Genomic DNA, 20,966 nt, shown 5'->3' on the forward strand with positions numbered 1-20,966 from the left:
TGTTCAGAGCTTTGGTTTTTTTTTGTGTATCCATCCCCTTAACTTTCAACAACCTCTTCTCTGAGCTGCTTGGAGTGTTTTTTTGCCTTCATGGTGAAATGGTAGCCAGGAATACTGATTAACCACTGATTGGGCCTGTGAGACATAGGTGTCTTCATACTATAATTACTTGTGAGACCACTAGCACCAATTGGCTGGACCTCTGTTGAATTAGATCAGTCACTTTAAGGGGGTGAATATTCATGTAATCACTCATTTTACCTAACATGTTTTTGTTTAATTTGCATTGCTTTTTAGAAATCTGTTTTCACTTTAATATTAAATAGGTTTGTGGTTTCATTGAATTTAAGAGCCCTGTGGCAGCAAAGTGGTGGTCATTAGGAAAAGCTACATGGGCTACTAGTGGACAATGGCTGCGTTACAGTCTAGGCAGAGCATTTTGGCTTGAAAATGATAGAAAATATTAAGACCCTAACCCTAACCCCTAGCATGGGGGACAATGATCAATCATATAGTTGTCAAAAAGTGCACATTCCAAATTTAAATAACCCTATATCTGAAAAAGCAGCTCTAACTTTGTTCATCTCCCCTCTCTCTCAGTGCCCAGCGAACCTCCTCAGAATGTGCGTGCCATCTCTGTGACGTCGGACGAGGCTGTGATCACATGGGCAGAGCCTCCACGGCTGACGCTGCACGGTGTGCTGAAAGGCTACCGGGTTGTGTTTTGGTCCCTCTTCCCTGACGGAGGTGGGTGCTGTGGGGGCCAGACCCAGTGGCCAATGCAGAGTAATTATCACCTATCTCATTCTAAACGTCACAAAAAACCCCACCCTCACACCCACCCACCTACCTCTCTGTCAGTGCTGTGAGCCACAGTGTGATAATGTGTGTGCACTTTTCTCATAACACACTGCCTTGTCCTTTGTGTCTTTGGATTCGTTCATGATTATCCCTTGTTTCTTCGTGTCTCAGATTATTCTCCCCATCAGTAGTGGTGAGAAATCAGTACTTTCTGAGTGTGTTTGTGCTCCTGTGTCTGTTCAGTCCTGTTTCCCAAAAAATAAGTTCATATACAACTAACTTGCATTAGCCAGTGTGTTTTATAGGAAATCCTCTTAGCTGAAGATTTTCCAAAAACAGCTTAACATCCTTATGGTTATTTTTAGAACTGTGTCAAAGGGAATAAAGTTGTTTACACTGAATATTGCTTTTTAATTTTTTTTTTTTTAAGATTTTATTTTTGGGCCTTTTCATGCCTTTATTTGATAGAGGAAGGACACGGAAGACTCGGAAACAGGGAAGAGAGCGGGGAGAGACATGCGGCAAAGGGCCACAGGCCGGATTCGAACCCAGGCCACCCACATACATGGGTAGCACCTTAAACCACTTGACCATCTGTGCTCCTGGCTTTTTTTTTTTTTTAATTTTTGCCTAAAATAATAGTTTTTCAACAATAATTTGTCATTTAACAAACAAATTTGTTGTTTGTTTTTTTTTTTAACTCCTTTGCTGACGAAGGATGTCATTAGCGGACAAGGCTCCTTCTTCCTTCAATGATCAGAGCTAGGCCAAAAAAATTATGGTAGCAAATAAATCCCATCCATAAAGCGCTAATGCTTGAAAGCCACAAAGTCAGAATGATAGCATGTATATTTTCGTTGCATAAGTATTGAAGGTTTACTTCATCTGGGCTTATTTTAAAGAATAGAATTCAGAGTTGTTAGCAAACTTTAAGAAAATGGTATAAGACCATTCATCAATGGAAAGTCTGTTTTTTAGCTGGGACACTAGGGCCAAATGATTTGAGAAAATAATGATTTTTTTTCCCACTTAATATAAGGATTATGATTTAATAATTATTTTTAAGTTCATTATCTTTTGTATTTCTCAACAAACAAACTATAAATCATTTTATATTGTAAAATTATATACAAATTTGTGCTGTGTTCGCTTCATTTGCTTATTTGTAAGAGTTAAAAAATCTGAACTCATGCAAATCACTTGCAATAGTCAAACAGCATGGAGGTCCTCTGGTAACGTATTTCACACGGCAATTCAAAAATTGCAATTGGACATATTGCGATTTAATCTCATTTTTGATTATTGACCAGCACTATAGGACACACTAACTTTTGTCTGTTATTCAACCAGTGCAGCAATCTTTAAAGCAAATTCTTTAGAGGTCCATAATATTGAATTTTATTTGTTTAATCTGGTATTGAATTTCCCTATCCCCTTCAGGGATAAATGAAGTCTTTTTATTGTATTGTATTGTATAAACCGAACAAAATTGTGAACTAAAAGCTCTGGAGCTCAAGTTTTGTGCCTCTTTTATAACTCTAATCACCCATCCCATCTGCAGACTGTCGATCAATGAATAAGTTTTTCAACACATAAAAGGCAAAGCAAGTTAGTAGTATATAAATGGATATTGAAGAACGCAGAGCCAGATAACTAACAGTACTCTGTAAAGGACATTTTCCCTGCTGTTCCTCCTCAGAGTGGGGAGAGATGCAGAACATAACCACCACACGAGAACAAGTGGAGCTGCGAGGCCTGGAGAAGTTCACCAACTACAGCGTCCAGGTGTTGGCCTACACTCAGGCTGGAGACGGAGTCCGCAGCAACGTGCTGTACATCCAAACCCGCGAGGACCGTGAGTATACACAAACTTATCCGTTATCTAAGAACATCCCAACAGAGGAAAGCATGAATCATGCATGTGATGGATGAGGGTAACCGGGGTAGGAAGGAGATGGGAGGGGGGCATATAAAAAAAGAGGGCCAGGCTTTATCTCAAACCCATGACAAAAGCTCATTTATGCTGGGAAGCTCCATTAGCAGTGCTAATGAGAATTAAGAGGCTTTGGGTCCACAGCTCAGGGCTGAGGGAGGGCTCAGGGAGAAGATGGGGTGCACTCAGAGCATATAGCATCCTGGAGTCAGCCATCAGGCCGGGCCTCGCATCCTTTCCGCCAGCCCTCTTGCCATAGGCAGAGGGATTAACTCCGCTTGGATTAGAGAGAATTAATTTTGTGCTTACACCATTGGAGGCGGGATTACAGACGGATCCGTGTCTCTTTATGGAGGAGAGGGAGAAGGAGGGGCCTGAGGGGGTGAAGATGGAAAAGATAGAGAGGTGATCACAGAGTCTATTGTTGGCAGACAAAACAAACAAGGACAGATAATAGAAATGTCAAAGCCAAGACATTTTAATCTGAGCCCTTTTGAAGCATCTCAGTCTATTTAGTTAAGTGCATTAGCCCTTTACTGCAGTTACCCTGCTCTGACTGGCACAGGAGGTCTAATATATTCATGTAGGTGGGGCTTCCTCATCATCACACAAGCCAAGCTAGCTGTGCAGCAGGCTGTCTGTCTGGAGACCTGGGTAGATTTTGGGCACCAGATGGGACTTAACCCCCTCCCTCTAACACTTCTTCTTCTTCAACATGGAGGCCCAGTTATGATAATGATGACGCCTTCAACTACCCCTCCCCAACAGCACTATCATCATCCCTCCCTCAGGACTTGCACCTTTCATTCTCACTATTCTACCATCCACGCCTCCTTTTAAAACACCCCTTGCTACATCTATCCTGCCTGTATCTGTGTTTTTATCTCCACTTGTGTAATGTGCAGGAGCCCACGGGCATGGGGGGGCTGAATTATTGGCTCATGGGGGGCCTTCCATTGAAAAAAGAGGCATTTAGAGAAGTGTTTCTTACACTGCAGTGGGCACCTTTTTGGACCCCAGATGAGGCCCAGTGTCAAGCTTGACTTATATTTATGGAGGGGTGTGAATAGGCTCCACATACTGTAAGGCCAAAGTGACAAAAGCATTATTGTTCATCTTCCACAGTCTACACTACCCTAATGTGTTTTATTTGGTGAAGTCTGCCCTCATTTTAAAGCTTTCTAATGCCTTTACTTGGTAATAAGAGTATTAAGTGGCGTCTAGTGTCAAGCTGAAGTGGCCAGCAGAGGATCAGACACTGCTGTCTAATCTGTTTGTGTGGGTTTGAGAGTTAAGAGAACGCTGGGTGTCACAGAGTCCGGACTGCTGACCAATGTCTGACTGAACATATGTCACCACTGTTCACCCAAAGGGACTTCTTCCAAGTCCTCCCGGAGCAGCTTAGTGCGGGATAAGACTAACAATCTGCAAACAAGCCTGCTCACTTTAATGAACATCCAACACCCAGCATGAGCCAGTGTGCATGCACACTTTCCTGATGTTTCTCTGTGTGTTTTTGCCTCTTTGTACAGTTCCTGGTCCACCTGCTGGTATCAAGGCAGTTCCCTCCTCACCCAGCAGTGTGGTGGTGTCCTGGTTGCCCCCGCACAAACCAAATGGTGTTATCCGCAAGTACACCATCTACTGCTCCAGTCCAGGGTCTGGACAGCCGGTGAGTGCTTCTTCTGTGGGGTGTGACTTTTGGAAAAAAAAAATCCAGGTGATTGGGAAGCAAGAAAAAAAGAAATTTGATGAAAATCTATCAATAGAAACAATTGTTTTCTACCCACTCTTATTAATTGCACCTGTATGTATGTATGTGCATTTCATGCATGTCGTTCTTTCACTGCATTTGCACCACTGCTTTATTTCCTGCCCTCCCAGATGAACAGATGAGGTTGTCTTGGCAACGTGATGAGACGTAGATATGCAAATGAAGCAGAGAACAAGCTCACACATGCACACTGCCGCATAAGAAGCGCACACATCACAGACATCAAATTTCAACATTTTCTATTTATACATGCATGTGCAGCATTTCAGCTGCGGTTAGATCATGTGCATACAAACACCAGCACACACAGCGAAACCTGACATCGGGCTCGAATCTCACTTTCTTATTATTCACAAATACTCCTCCCTCTCTGTGCATGAGTGCCATGTAAATGAGCACGGGCAGAGAGGAGAGAGGGAGGAAGGGAAGGGAGGGGGAAAGACGGCTGAGAGACAGAGAAAGAGAAACACCATTAGAGGTAGGGAGAGAGCGAGGGGAAATGAGGGGAAAAGAAAGGGATGAGAGGGGGGAGAGTGTGAAAGACAGGCAGGGAGGAAGGGAGGAGCAGAGGAGGGTATCAGTCACATCGAGATGAGAGTGCTTTTGTCCGTCTTTTCATTATCTCCCTGTATCACTCCCTGGATCACCACAACACCGCCGCTATGCTGGAGGAATTTTCGAACGCACCCCCTACACACACAAACACCAAACACATCCTCCCTCCCTCCCTCTCTCATTCCCTCCATCCTCTCCTCTTCACTGAGCCAGACAGAGAGGGATAGAAGGAAAGAGGGAACAAGCAAATGGTGAAGGAACTGGAGATGAACAGATTAAAGAGATAGAACAGAGGATCGACTTGAGAGGGAAAACAGTGGTGTTGAGCGTGTGTGTTTGTGTGTCTGCAGGTGTGTGTGGAAAATTCCTCTCAAAGATGTGTTTGTTGGAAAAAAATCCACAGGAACATCATTTCATCCAGTATGGAGGCCTAAAATGTGATTTCCTCCAACCAGAAGACACTTTTTTGTTGTAAATCCAACTTAAGGGGAGGCACGGACATTCAATCTTGATGTATTTTTTTTATCTAATATATTTCTCTTAGTTTTGTAAGGCAGCCAAATGCTTTTGTTACTGATGGATTGTGATGGTCACATTCATTTCTGCAGCACAACACAAAATGTGTATGGAGCCAGCAATCACTTATAACAATAAACCACTGTGTCCAAAAAACATAATTTAATACAATAAATCCCTGCACATAAACAAAAATGTTCTTTCATCAGTGTTTCAGTTAAGACTGAAATATTTTTTCACATTGTTTCAGCCTTTTTCAGGAGTCTTCTGATTAACTGTACAGTTTTCACAACAAAATGAATTGATAATAAAGGTAGTGAATCAAAGAGAAAGGCCTCAAACTTGTATCGAATCCTAAAAAACAGCAAATAAAATAGAAAAAATAGAATATATAGTAAAGAGAAGGTTGTCTGCATACATAACTGCAACATAAGATGCATAGGACTAAAATATGTAAGCATTATAGCATGTTTAGAGTCAATTATATGCTAAATTACTCTAAGTGTAAAAACCTAGATGGGTAAAAACACCCATCAACATGAGCAAAAATGTAGTGATAGAAAAAAATTAGAATTCATGGTATCACAGCCTACCTGAACGACCATACTCAGAGGTATAATGCTGCCTTGAGAAGTGGGCGTACTCTTCTTTATCCTCCAATTCTTTTGAAGTAGCCCAACCATGGATAACTGACATGTTATAAAGAAAGACATAAGACCATCTTGCATATTCAGTTCAGGCCTTTTTGTATTTGCACATTGTCACTTAACTCCTCTGCTTCAAGAAGTATAGATCCTTTTGAAATCAACAGGCAAAGAAGATCAGATTTAATGATCAACTTTTCCTCAGCATACTCCTCAGCAGTGCTGGGGGTAATGGATAACAAAGCAACACACGTCCTTTTTTTGCCTTTGCCTTTGAATAGACTTAGAAATGGTTATACATGGAGACTGAAATATAAAGTGGGTATACTCCAAATACCTTCACATACCCTAACTATACCACTGACTACACAAAACATAATGTGCAGCTATTATCTCTACTTTCTAATCTTCTAAGTTTGCATGTAACTGCCCTGCAAAGTCTTAACATTTTTACACCTGCATTCCATACTACATGAAAGGATACCGCCGCGTTTGAGAGAAAAAAGAAGGCAGCCAAATTAAAAAATATGTTACAAGTGTTTGCTATAAGTGTGATAATAATTGCTTTTTAAACTTTTCACAGTTCAGCAAATTATACTTTTTCAGTACCATGGCAAAAAATATAAGTCCCAGGCACTCAATAATGACCAATTTCTTGTTTCTGAAAACCAAAAAAGCAGGCAGACTCCTGCACACTTTTTAAATTCAACAAAAACATCAGCAACATTTAAGTAACTAAACATTACTAACACGTTTAAGTAATTTAAACATCACTGTTTCCCAACACTTTAAAAATACTCAAGATCTTAATATTTTTTGTGATATTCTGCTACTATCGACCACTGAAACAACAGAGATTATATCATTTAAAGCATTCGAATTAAAAATGACTAAAGTAACAAAAATCTATACAAGCTCAGTATACAAGGCTTTGTTTTCTTTCAATGATGTGTCGGGCAGCCCTTATGAGAATTAATGTGTTCTCTTAACAGTTGTTAATTATTTATACACTGACACACATTATGAAATGTCTTTCACAGTAGTAGCATGAACTCAGTCATATTTCCAAAAGTAAGAAAAATCTGTCACCGTGCCATATATCTTTTGATATTTGGCAGTTTAAAGTAAATATTGTATCTTTTCCAATATCTAATTTGTTCTTAAGTCATTGTTGTAGTTGATACCATACACAAATTTTCTAAATAACACTGAGTGTCTCAAGAGTTAAGCAGAGCTGAGAGAGGAGCAGGGATGTAAAAAATCTGGCTCATGGTGAGCCTCCTTAAGTCTGTGGTGTCCCAGGCCAGGGCTTCCGAAAAAGCTAAGATAAATTTTAAATGATTAAAAGTGGTATATGTAATGCATTGCATTGCAACATGGAATTTATCCTCCCTGCTCTATATCACTGTTATTTTGGGGGTCATAGACTAAAAAGTTTGGGAACCACAGCCTTAGGCAACCACCTAAACCTGATGCTACAGCTTTACATTTTGGTTATATTTAATGCTGGCAGATTTATACTGCCAATATGTGCAGCTGATATATCCGTTCTAAGTATCAGCCGAAAATTTCATATCTGTCAATATTGATATTTAACTTTCTAAGCTGTTATCTGTCAATACCAGTGTCATGCTGATATCTTTAGTTTAAATAAAAGGTGTAAATGATAAAATGAGTAATTGCTGCATCACATTTAGTTTCTTCAGCTTCAGGATTCTAATATCATTCCTGTTGCATCATTGTTGCATTTAAATGTTTTAACGACACTCCAAATTCTAAATTGTCACCATTAGCACCTGCTGTATGTTTTCTCCTTCCATATCTTTATCTGTTTGCGCTAAATCAGCGCTGTTTAAATCCTTTTTGCACAGTAATCAAGACCTAAAATAAACCTAGGTGTGTTATTTTAACCAACCTTTTAACCTTTAGTGTGTAACCTATAACATTTTTTAGCCTTGTAGACTCTGGTCTCTGCGGAGCCTGTCGTGTCACTGCGTCATCATATTTTGCTAATATGACATTGTGTGCCCTCTGTCCCAGGCACCCAGCGAGTACGAGGCCAACCCAGAGATGTTGTTCTACCGCATCACGCACCTTTCCCGTGGTAAACAATACCACATCTGGGCTGCAGCCGTCACGACAGCAGGCCGAGGCAACATCAGCTCAAAGGTCACAGTGGAGCCTGCTGGGAAAGGTGGGTCCTCCAGGCGAGCCTGTGGTGGAGCAGAAGGGTAGAGGGGTATCAGTAAAGGTTATGAGGGAGAGCACTGTAAAGACAGCTATGAAACGCCAGCATGATCTCCTGCACACAGATCACTTTCATCGCTCGCTCTGCCGCTCACTCCGTCTGCTCTCTCTGTTATTGATTGACAGCCGCTGTATTGATTGAGTGGCGGCTATGTTGCGAGAAACGCTGTTGTTAATTATGTGGTGATGAACAGGGCCTATCCAGTAAAATGACCCTTGGGGAGAGAGGTAGCGGGAGAGAATCAATAGAGGGGAGGATCTATGGAGAAAAGATGGACTGAAACGAAGCAGTTCGAAGGAGGGCTACGCTGAAACATCACACTACTGCTTTTTTATTTCAGCAGCAGCGAGTGAAGGCCTTTCCCCTTTGGCTAACTCACTTAGAAAATAGCAATACAGACAGTTAGTCCTGAAGAAAGAGATGTCAAAGGAGTTTAATGTTGTCTTGGTGTATTTATCATCTCCTGTGTGTGAGAACAAATGGAGTTAACCTTTTTTCTTGTGTGACTGTGCAGTCCCAGCTAAGATCCTGTCCTTTGGAGGGACAGTGACCACACCCTGGATGAAGGAAGTACGCCTGCCCTGCAGCTCCGTGGGAGAACCTGCCCCCACAATAAAATGGACCAAAGACAGGTCAGAGCTTATCATATACCATTTACATATCAGCGTCACAATTCACTCAGTCAAACAGAGCTGCTTTTGAGGGTAAATATAACCTGGCTTTTCTCTGGATTAACATATCTGATCTGTCTGTGCTCTGTTAGTGAGGACTCAGCCATCCCAGTGACTGCAGACAGCCAAAAACAGATCTTATCCAATGGCACGCTGGTTCTGCGTTCAGTCAAAGCAGAGGATTCTGGGTACTACACCTGTACTGCAACTAACACCCTGGGCTTTGACACCATCATAGTCAACTTGGTGGTGCAAGGTAAGAGGAAACAGAGTGTGTCTTAAACTGGAAGTTATGATTGGAGGAGATGTTTGAGTTGTGATGTTTCTTCTCAGTTGTAGAGTGTTGCCTCTCTCACTCTTTCTCTGTATGTCTTTATATCCAGTGCCTCCTGATCAGCCTCGTCTGACCGTCTCCACCACTTCCACATCCTCCATTACCCTGGCTTGGATCCCCGGAGACAATGGAGGAAGCTCCATCAGAGGTATGCTCAGTTTAAGACTCCTTACGGCCAGAAACACCTGCTCACATTTCAGCTGTTGATTGAAAAAATATGACTTTCCTCCTGGATTTTAAGTCAAATTTTATTCACTATCCCCTCTTTTGCAATCAGTTGTTTTAATTCTGCAGGTTAAAGTGAAAAAAACACTGTTTCTGGGCAAGAGGTAGTCAAACTAGAGCAGATTTTAAGCTATTTGTCGCCCCCTTGTGTCCAGCAGATGAAGCATCTAGCTCCACTGTTTCATTATGGTAGGTGCTTTAAATGACCTGGGTTAATTTGCGATCCTACAGGATTTGTGCTGCAGTATTCAGTGGACAACACAGAGGAATGGAGGGATGTTTTTATCAGCTCCAGTGAGCGCTCCTTCAGGTTGGACAACCTGCGCTGTGGCACCTGGTATAAGGTCAAGCTTGCTGCCAAGAACAGTGTGGGCTCAGGGCGCATCAGTGAGATCATCGAGGCCAAGACTCATGGACGAGGTAATAAACATGATCATAACAATTATATCTGGATAGCAAATTTAGTATCATAGGTTTACAAAGTGCACTGGATAAGAACCGTTGTAAAAAAAATCATCATACAAACCCAAGCGATACAAGAGCCCCACAACAGGATATGACAATCAAGAACAAAGATATAATATAAAGTACGCTGTTGAGAAGAAGCACCATAAAAGGAGACAGAAGCAATAAAAATAGTTAACAGAAATTTAAAGTTAAAAGAAATAAAACAATAATAAAAGCAAGAAAAAAATGGCAGAAAAAAATAGAAATAGAACAGTAAAGCAGAACTAAGCAGGAGCAAGGAAAATGATAGTCATACAAAACAACAAAAGGAAATGAAAACATTGTAAATAATTACTAAAGAGATAGTGAAGCAACTAAAATACATAAAAGGCAATAAAAAATATAAAAGATGAGGTATGCAATGAAAGCAAAATGTTGTAGACTGTTGAGGAAAAAATTAAAACCACAGAACTCAACAAAATTAAAGAAAAATGAACAATAATTAACTATTATAATTTAAATGTTAAAGAATAAATATACAAGGTTTTTGATGCCTGCTGTAACGCTGTCCTTGTCTTGCCTTAACAACAAGATTTCTTTTAGGGGGGAAAAACAAGTTAAGACTAAGTTGCCATGCAGAAAAAAATTGAGAATATTTTATTCATTATTTAATTCTGACAAAAAAAATTAACATTACTCTAAGGGGGAAATTCCCTAAATGACTCTGAAGTACTACAATAGAAAAAAAAAGTCTCTCCATAGATAAACTTGAAGATATGTTTAGCTGTTTTTAGTTTCAGACTTCCCTTCAAGGAACTTTATCATCTCTGTTGCCTACAGCTGTCTTCCTTTCCACCAGATTCTAAAGTCCCAGTGAAATTTTGCACATCACTTTAATTTGTTGTCCTGAGACCAAATGTAACTAGCAAAGATTTTTTTGCAGAAATTGTATTGAAATTTTAATTTTGATCAGATTTTGTGATTTACAGCTTTTTTAAATCCAGATTCGGATGTTTTTTAATCAAGGGTCTGGGTCAAGGGGGCCAGAAAGATGCTTATGCCAATGGGTGAAAGAGTTGATGGCAGAGTCACTGGCTAAGGGTGCTTTCAAATAGTTTGGTTCAGACTTTCGGACTTTTCAGTTTAATCCAAAACCAAATGATTCGTATGAAACCCCCTGTGGACTATGGTCCAGACCAAACAGCTAGACCTTGGTCTGACCAAAAGAGTTGGACCAAACAGAACCCTGGTCCAGTTCATGCCCTGTATAAAAGAAAGCAGTATTTTGAAAGGTTTGGACCTATGTATAAATGACAAGAAATTACAGCATGAGAATCAGGAAAAATAAATCAAACATCAACATTTGATGTTATTAGGGGCAGGGTCCAACGTTAAGGTTTTTTCCTACTTGCCCCATCTAAATTCCTACTTGCCCTGTCTAGGAGGTACTTTTTCTGGCTGTCAAGTGCATACATTTTGTTCACTACATACTTTGAACTAAAATCCATTGCCTGTCTACTGTGGAAGGCAATACACAACACTTCTTTCTAAAGAAAACTGTATTTATTAGCTATGTGTTAGCCCACTGAAAATTATACTTAACTTTGTACAGATCAGTGCAATGTGAAAGCTGCACCAGGTTGTTTTCCGAAGAAATTCAAACTCAGGAATTTCATACAATATCATAACGTAATACAATACTAATAAGGTAATAATAAAAACTCAGAAATATTTTTTTCGTAACTAATGAAACCAGCTATTCTCAGAGGAAAATGAGGTCAGCAAAACACTGACACTAAAGAGGTGGCGGGGTCTGCTACATATGTACCAAGTATAAAATGGGGCTTCTCTTCTGTTTTTATTTAGTTTATTCATCATGAAACTGAAGAAATTTTTCCAACATGTGGAAATCAACCGATTAAGATTTTTCTTGTTTGATTAAAAATGTCTTCCCCAAAACTACAGAGTGCCCCTTTAAAGTGAGCTCTGAGATGCTTTCTAAAGAAAATGATGAATGATGGTTGGCTATTTTGGTATTTATATCTCACATTGGGGCATTTACTGAAGTTCTGTGCCTTTATTAACATAAAAGAGATGCTTTCTAATTTTTTTCCACTCATTATTAACCCTTTAGTAAAAGGGGGAGGGGCCTCATATTGGTCTTTGCCCTGGGCCTCCAAATGACTAAAACCAGCCCTGTCTCACACCCGGCTCATTTTGGATCTTTGGTTTTATATTTCTGCTCTTTTGACAATATTTATGATCATTGGTGCATTGAAGATCAAATAAAACACCCACGTTTGGACAACTTTCACTATGACGTTATCTCCACGTGTGATCCGTGTGAGTTGTGCTTATTGATGATGCCCATTGGCATAATTGTCAAAAGATCTGGGTGTGAGAGAGCATCGGCAGGATGTGGATGGAGAAAAAGTTAAAACGAGGAAATGGGAAGTCTCAGATTAAACACAACAGCACACCTCAATGAATGAGCTTACTGAAGAGACGCACCACCTGCAGACTTCCTCTGCTCTCTTCTCTACACACGCTCCTCCGTTGAGTGCATCCAACGGTAATAAAATACGGATTTAAAATAATAAACGTATAAATTTGGAAGTTAAAGTCTGTCTTCTTTATGTGGGTAACAGATTTATTGATGTGACCTACCATGAACCTTTACTGATGACAGTATTTACCTTCATAAAGGTTTTTAGTTAAAGCTTGTGCAGCTGTCTGCACGTCAGCAGACACGCTCAGCCAATGGAGGCAGCGACACACTGCATCTGGCTACTCGGGGGCTCTGTAGTAACAGAAACAAGAGAGGAAAATAATAAAATTAATGAATAGAAAAGCTCAGTGTCGTACTTGCCCGATAGGGCAAGTCCTTACAAGTTTTGCTTGCCTATCAGCTTTTTGAAGTTGCCCTGGGCATTCGAGCAACCGTTAATGTCGGACCCTGAGGGGCTAACTGAGTAGTGGTTGACATGGATCACAGGACTGCATCCTGTCCTCTGCTTTCCTGTCTACAATGATAATGTTGGCGTCTAATGAGAAAGCTCAAAAGGTGAACTCAGGCTAGCCATATGTCGTGCTCTTTGACTCGGCGCTGTTGATAGTAGTAAATCAACAATAATATGATGGTGTAAATTACTATTTTATTGATACAAGCTAAGCGCATTATTCAGCATGGTGATGTCAGACGCCCACCAGCCAACTAACCAATCAGTGTAAACTACAGAGACATGCAGCCCACGTAGTTGATGACAATATCCCGTTGGTTTGTCAGGTAAAGTCTGTAAGTTCACTTGCAGAAATTTCACTGTATATATTACACTGTATATACAATGTAACAAAAACACACACCTTGGTTGAAACTTTCAGGTGTAAAAACAACCTTTAGCACCAATCAGAAAAGTTCACCAATGCAGCCCCATCCCCCATAGTTTTGTTTCTTTTGGAAAGAACTACCTCCTGAGTAGGGGCTCTTCAATGGGTAGTAAAGTACAGAACTAAACTAAGACTGGTTCCTGTGGTCAAAAACACAGAGTTCCTGTGGCTGAAAAGCACCTTTTGTAAGAATGCATGTTAGAATACAAAGGAAATATGAAGTTAACAAGTATCAATAATCCTAGTCAAAGCATTCTTCCCTGAAATTCATTCAGTAATAGAATATAGACAATAAAGATACAAATAAAATATCTGCTGTAATTGCATGACTATGTAATTTTTCTAACCAGTAGCTCCGTCTCTCCACACAGAACCAGTGTTCAATAAGGATCAGCCGCTGCTTACCCACATCAACTCCACTCATGCAGGCCTCAACCTACAGGGCTGGACCAGCGGTGGCTGCCCCATCACAGACCTGATGCTGGACTTCAGGCCTAAAGGCACCTGGGCCTGGCAGAGCCTCAAGGCCAACTCTACCACTCAGCTCTTCCTTAGTGAGTTGCGTGAAGCCACCTGGTATGAGCTCAAAATGAAGGCCTGCAACAGTGCCGGGTGTGGCAACCAGAGCTCCCAGTTTGCTACCACAGACTACGATGGCAGTGAGTGTCTCCTAAGTCTCCATCTGCTTTCTATTCCTCTCATACTTGGTTTTAAATATTTCCTTCCTCTATTTTTCCAAAGGTACCATTCCACCTATTAAATCAGCTCGTGGAGAAGGGGATGATGTGAAGAAACTGTTCTCCATCGGCTCTCCTGTCATCCTGGTTACTCTGGGTGTTGCTCTGCTCTTCATCATCCGCAAGAAACGCAAAGAGAAGAGGCTTAAACGACTAAGAGGTGAGGGAAAGAGAAAAGGAGAAATCACAGTTGTGTTTTAGTGTGTTAATGGATTAATTAAACAAACTGTGATGAGTTGAAATGATTATCTACACAGCCAACTGTAATCTAATTAAGATACTGTTTTCTTATAGATGCTAAGAGCCTTGCTGAGATGCTTATCAGGTAAGAGCTAGCTTAGTTTCTACAGAGCAAGAGGAGTAATACAATATTTTACAGTGTCTTCTTGATGCAAATCTAAAAGGAGATATCATTCTGACTACATGTGTCATTTCCATGTGTGTGCAGCAAGAACAATCGCAGTATAGACACTCCAGTGAAGGGCCCTCCACAGGGACCACGACTCCACATCGACATCCCACGTGTTCAGCTGCTCATTGAGGACAAAGAAGGAATCAAACAGATAGGTACATGGATACACTCGACAGCAACACAAGCACTGATTTATCAAGTGTTTGTATTTGATTATTAGTCTTGATGTTTTCTTCACTTCTTGTGTGTGACAGGAGAGGACAAGGCAGCTGTGCCTGTAACAGACACTGAGTTCAGCCAATCAGTGAATCCACAAAACTTCTGCACAGGGGTATCCCTGCACCACCAGGCACTCATTCAGAATTCAGGGCCTTTGATTGACATGTCAGACATCCGTCCAGGCACAAGTGAGTTTTTTCATGTTTAGAATTTACACTAAAACTAGAACACAGGCTTTGACAGCAAGAACAGTATTTTCCCTAACAATAAATAAGCAGATAGATTGTCTTTGAAATGCCCAGGCTCCTCTCTGATCACTGTGACCTCTCCTAGATCCAGTGTCCAGAAAGAGTATAAAATCAGCACACAGCTCCAGGAACAGATACTCCAGCCAGTGGACGCTGAGTCGGCCAAGTCAGAGCCAGTCGACAGCCTCAGCACGAACTCTGACCTCAGACTGGCGAACGATGGGCTCTCATGGCATCACAGCAACAGAGAGTGACAGCTACAGCGCCAGCCTCTCACAAGACACAGGTGAGTCACTGCCTGCCATCAACTTATGCACTTCTCTCCCTTTAATGCCACTGAATATATATATATATTACTAGATTGTGGCAAATCTAATTTGTCACACAACCACAAACCATCTGAACACACTGAACAGTAAGGGATAAAAAATGTAAACGTGTCATTGTCCTAACTCATGAAATCCTTATCAAATTGCAAACAGCAATGCTTAATTCATAAAAAAATAAATGGCGCTCATGACAAAGTTCCTGGGCTTTTTGACTCCCTGAGTCACTCCTTCATGACTCCTTACATGAGAGATACCAGACTCACAATGCAGACGAGCTGAAGGCTGTTATCAGAGCAGCCTGGGCTTCAGAAAACCCCAGCAGTGCCACAGACTGATTGGCTCCATGCCATGTCGCATAGATGCTGTAATTCATGCAAAAGTAGATCTAACCAATTACTGAGTGTATAAATGAGTACAGTTCTTCATAAGGTCAACATTTCGGTCATGTAAAACCTTTTTTAGACTGGTGTTTTGTGATATTCTAATACAGGGGTGTCAAACTCAAGGCGCGGGAGCCAAATCCGGCCCATGGTACAGTTGCACCCAGCCCACCAGATCATAACATATTTTTGTTATTATTTGCTCACTGGTTAAAGGTCTGCAGATATCGTCCAGCTCAAAAAATATAAACTTAACCATGAGGATTTAAAATATCCTTGTTAGGTCGTAAAATCAGAAAAAGTAAAAGGTAAAAATAATTAGATAAAAAGTAAGAATTGTGGTAAAATACATTCATGTTTTCATTTCATATTCTTAATTTTGCATCTCACAGTTATGACGCAAAGTTATGGTTTTGACATGTTGACATTTTCTATTCACAATTTTGACTTTTTAATCTTATTTTTTTAACCCTTTAGATCCTCAATTTTAAATTTTAAGTCATATTTTGACCCTTACAACTCCACATTTAAGTGTTTTTCTCACGCTTTGACGTTTTAAACTGATTATTTTGAATTTATCTCATATTTTGACTGTTAAGAATCATGACTTCAACTTTCTATCTCATATATTGCTCTTTAAAACATAAATTTGACTTTAATTGCCATGTTTTGAAACTTTTGAGCTCATAAATATGAATTTTTATCTCAGATTTCGAGCCTTTAAACTTGTCATTTTGACCCTTTGAATCTCAAAATCCTTTATCATCAGTGCTAAGGGTTTTTTCCCCCATAATTCATTGCTGGTGAAAATCAGGTGGCCCCTGCTGTGATTAAGTTTGACATCCCTGTTCTAATATTTCAAGATAATGGAGTTTTGATTTTGCTGAGCTGTAAGCCTTAATAATCAAGATTAAAACATAAATAGTCTTGAAAATTTTCACTTTGTATGAGATGAATCTAAAATTAAATAGGAAATATAACTTTCTGAAGTAAATCATGGGAGAATTAAATTTTTACATGATATCCAGTTGTTTTTAGATGAACTTGGACATAGAAAGGTAAAGGAAGAAGATGAAGAAAACAGCAGGATACTGTTTGAATATAGTGTATTGCTGTATCATATCCATCATCAAATCACTACATACATAAAAGAAATAATTTTTTAACTTTAATACCACCTCAGCCCTACTTCACAAAACCCACACTAGTATTACAAGTGAAAGAAAAATTAACATAGGGAAATTATTCCACGTACACAAGGGGTGAAACGACTGTAAAGATGACAGAATTTGAAGGATTATGAATTGATAAAAATATGATACAGCAAGCAAATTCATTAAAATCGTAAAGCCATTTAAAATCTCAACCATCTTTTTTTTGGAAAAAAATAATAATAATTTCAGTGACAAAAAGTGATTGCTGTCTTTTCACCCTCCAGAAATGACAGCAAAACTGAAAGTTGTTTTAGAGAAATAAAGACGGTAAAATAATTAAAATCACTGTCAATTATAAATTTTATTCGCAATCCATCTCATAATTTATGTAGCTTATTGTAATTAATCCCCCTTTTTGTAGCATTTTCTGATTACACTATTTTGCATTTAGAAGTGTTTATCTTTAATTTTGGATTTTTATACATTCTTAAACTACACATATTTGACTTCCTGTTGGCTATAAACTTGCTTTATTATGAAAGAAAATAAGGAACTTCGGATATGCCAAAGATTATGGCATCAACTTGTAAGAGGGATGCACAAAATTGGAATTTTGTTGATATCCAAAATGCCAGTATTTCCAAACTAATTTTAGCTTATACTAATACCAGTATATATCCACCTTTTTCAAAGAACACCAAGTGCCTCTGGTGCAAAGAGAGGCTGAGTCATGCAGAGATGAGAGAGACCAGTCTGGTAGTTGATTGATTGATTGTATTTATTTATGCATCTCTCCCAAAAGTGCCCAACCCTCATGGGTTTATAAGGCACCAGAAAAACCAGTGCAGTGTTCCAAAAAATCTATTTATTACAAGCAGTTACAAAGCTGCATGATCTTTCCCAGCTCAGTAATAAACAAGACGTTCTGCCTTTTCTCCCAGGCTTTGCAGACATAGTCTGCTATACAGAAGTTTTAGGTTCAGGGCATCATTCAAAATGTTCAGAGCTCATGGCGGGCCTCCAGGAGTGTGCTGCACCCTTGGCAGCTGTCTATACATGATGGTACAGTTGTACATTTTGATGATAATTCAGGGTATACTGGCTGATGATTTCTGATAACAGATAGAAATTAGCATTACGCTAAATCTGGTGCAGCCATCTTTTTTGTAAATAATTAATGACACTGCATGCTGTCCTGTTAAATAAATTAAACTCAAACTCAAACTTGTCCACTGTGCATTTTTTAACTGAAATAAGACATTAAGGTGCTGTGGCTGATGCTATGTTATTTTGGCTGTAGGGAGATGATGCTGTATTTTAACCAAAGTGTGCTGCAAGAGACAATATAACATGCAATTTATGCAATTTGAAAAAATAATGCACTGGTCAAGGACCGTGATTAATGCATTAATGCTGGCATCTTATTTTCTTCTTTCCAGATAAGGGTCGCAACAGCATGGTGTCAACAGAGAGCGCCTCCTCTACCTACGAGGAGCTGGCGAGAGCCTATGAGCATGCCAAGCTGGAGGAGCACCTGCAGCACGCCAAGTTCACCATTACAGAGTGTTTCATCTCTGACAGCTCATCCGACCAAATGACCACAGGCACCAATGACCCAGCAGATAGCATGACCTCACTGAGCACGCCGTCTGAACCGGGCATCTGCCGCTTCACTGCCTCACCGCCCAAACCGCAGGACTATGACCGCGGTAAAAATGTGGCTGTGCCCATTCCTCACCGCGCCAACAAAAGTAAGTGGGAGGGGGATCAGAGACATTTAGATTAGATAGATTTTGAAATGATTTTGAAATCACTTTGCATTATTATGGCTCACAAAATGGAAAGGCTAGCAGTTGTCAAGCATAGCCACCAGTTCAAGTCGTAAGGAAAAATGATTGCCATATCTCACCGTTTACATCTGAAAATGTGTTTTTTAACTCAAAATGGTTCAATGTATGTTCTCACTCTGCCACTCCTAGGTGAATTCTGCAACCTTCCCCTCTACATGAAGACAGACCCGTTCTTCCGCAAACAAGGGGAGTTGCATGACCCATGCCCAGCTGTGCCACCGCGGGAAGCCTCAATCCGCAGCCTGACACAGCGGGCATATCACACCCAGGGCCGCCACAAGACTCTAGACCCTGCCAAGCAGCAGGCCCTGACACTGGGCCACTCCGGGCTGGGCAGCTTGGGTGCGAGCTCGGGCACCGCCACACTGCCCCAAAGGACTCTCACCATGCCCAGCTCCAACGCTGCAGCAACAGCTTCCACTTCCAGCACGAGCAGCAACCCCACCAACAGTAACAAGGTGGGGGGCTCCAGAGACTCGCTGCTAGAGAGCAGCTCCTCTGCACTGGGGAGACTGCAGAAACAGAGTGCAGGGGCCTACTCTAAATCATACACGCTGGTGTAGCGGGCTCACCTGCAAAGACTTGCATTGCTGTCCCAACTGTCAGCCCGCCCTGCTTCAGTACTCTTCAGGCTGGGCCAAAGGGGGCATGCAGACATCTTTCTTTAAACCCAACTAATGGTGGACTGCTCAGCGTTCTGTCTAATTTTCCTCGGGATAGGTGTTCTCCCAGGCAGAACCCCAGCTAACCCCTACTTTTCATGTTCACGTGGGACTCTATAAAAGATTTACTAACTCCAACTAACAGTTCCAGCCGGCTGGTGCTCAGTTCCGCTCAGTTCCTGCGGAAGTTGCACAGCAAAAAAACAGGAAGTGATTTTGATTCTGTGGTCATTTGGAAATACTGACTTTAACTGAGGAGCTGAAAGCTCTGTGTTTATGATGATGAAGACTACGATAGCCAGTATGAAGCTGTGTGGCCATTCTGTCTCTCATACGCACACACATACTGTTCTCCATAGTTTGAGTATTATTGTCAATTTGCAGGACTTCCAGTTAAGTTCCCTTTTCTTACTGTATCTTTCCCCCTCTTTGTGTCTCTAAAGGTCCCAAAAAGCTATTGGCTGAATTTTCTCTAAATGGTGAATCCAAAAGAAATTATTCAGGTTACCTTATGTCCATGAATGATTAAAAAAAAAGTAACTTCTATCACATTAAGCTTCTCCACACACATCTCTCTCTCTCCGCTGAACAGTGTTAGACTTCTTAAAACAATCATGACAACCCAAATGAACCAGCTATAATTTCTCACATTACAAATAGAGAATATTTGGTATTATAAAGAATTTACATATATATTTCTATGTAGGTATATTATTGACATTTAAGTAAAATTATGACAAAGTATAAATTGTATGTACTACAGTGGTGTAGTAGTATATACAGCAATTTAATGCTAATGTCAAATTTAAGAATGAGACAATCGCTCAATCATGAAATTTAATAAAAGAGAAATTTTAAAAAAGGTTGGACTTAGGAAAGAAAAAGTTTAGTATATCTACGGGATGATCTGTATGTTTCTGTATGTACATCGACTAAGAGAAGAGTGTTTACTTTCCAGGCCGTACGCTCGGGAAGGACAAGAAAGCTAAGATAGGTAATATCAGTTTCAATACATAAAGGTAAAGAAGGCCTTTTGCAGTTTGTTTTTGGTGAAAACAATCGTTCTCCATATTCACACGGTAGCCATTTTCTTCTGATGTTATGTTCTGAGTAAGAAGGGCTGATTGGCGTTATAAAATCCAGCTACTGTGAGCTATGCTCAAGCTACTGACAGACAAAAAGCTAACTTTAGCTTTCAACCACTCAGTGCATTAAAGTCCCTGTAAAGTGACGACCAAACTTTGTGTCTTAACACTAAAAATATTGGAATAAGGTTACTGTAAACATGGGAAAACACTGAGATCTATGTGTGACTGAATTTTGGATTTATTTGAGCAGGGCAAATATCTGAGCCCATGATATCACCAGTCTTGATGGGGAATTACCCCGCCTCCCCAATGCGACAATATAAAATCACAGAGCAGTTCATCTCAATAAAGT

The 20,966-nt window shown here is 40.3% G+C and overlaps 1 protein-coding gene across 1 annotated transcript in view; it reads left to right on the forward strand.

Annotated features, from left to right (window-relative positions):
- Positions 1–20,165, forward strand: part of LOC121518782 (Down syndrome cell adhesion molecule-like protein 1 homolog) — an 89,661-nt gene extending 69,496 nt beyond the window's left edge. The window contains exons 18-33 of the mRNA XM_041801381.1: positions 601–786; positions 2,501–2,656; positions 4,267–4,406; positions 8,264–8,417; positions 8,986–9,103; positions 9,235–9,398; positions 9,526–9,624; positions 9,933–10,121; positions 13,907–14,194; positions 14,277–14,432; positions 14,567–14,597; positions 14,721–14,839; positions 14,939–15,091; positions 15,237–15,437; positions 18,454–18,765; positions 18,994–20,165. Coding sequence (XP_041657315.1) covers positions 601–786; positions 2,501–2,656; positions 4,267–4,406; positions 8,264–8,417; positions 8,986–9,103; positions 9,235–9,398; positions 9,526–9,624; positions 9,933–10,121; positions 13,907–14,194; positions 14,277–14,432; positions 14,567–14,597; positions 14,721–14,839; positions 14,939–15,091; positions 15,237–15,437; positions 18,454–18,765; positions 18,994–19,427 — 2,900 coding nt within the window. The 3' untranslated portion in view covers positions 19,428–20,165. The remainder of the gene's footprint in view (positions 1–600; positions 787–2,500; positions 2,657–4,266; positions 4,407–8,263; positions 8,418–8,985; positions 9,104–9,234; positions 9,399–9,525; positions 9,625–9,932; positions 10,122–13,906; positions 14,195–14,276; positions 14,433–14,566; positions 14,598–14,720; positions 14,840–14,938; positions 15,092–15,236; positions 15,438–18,453; positions 18,766–18,993) is intronic.
- Positions 20,166–20,966: the final 801 nt, after the last annotated feature.

The sequence above is a fragment of the Cheilinus undulatus genome, linkage group 12, assembly GCF_018320785.1.
Source record: "Cheilinus undulatus linkage group 12, ASM1832078v1, whole genome shotgun sequence".
Classification (NCBI taxonomy): Eukaryota; Metazoa; Chordata; class Actinopteri; order Labriformes; family Labridae; genus Cheilinus; species Cheilinus undulatus.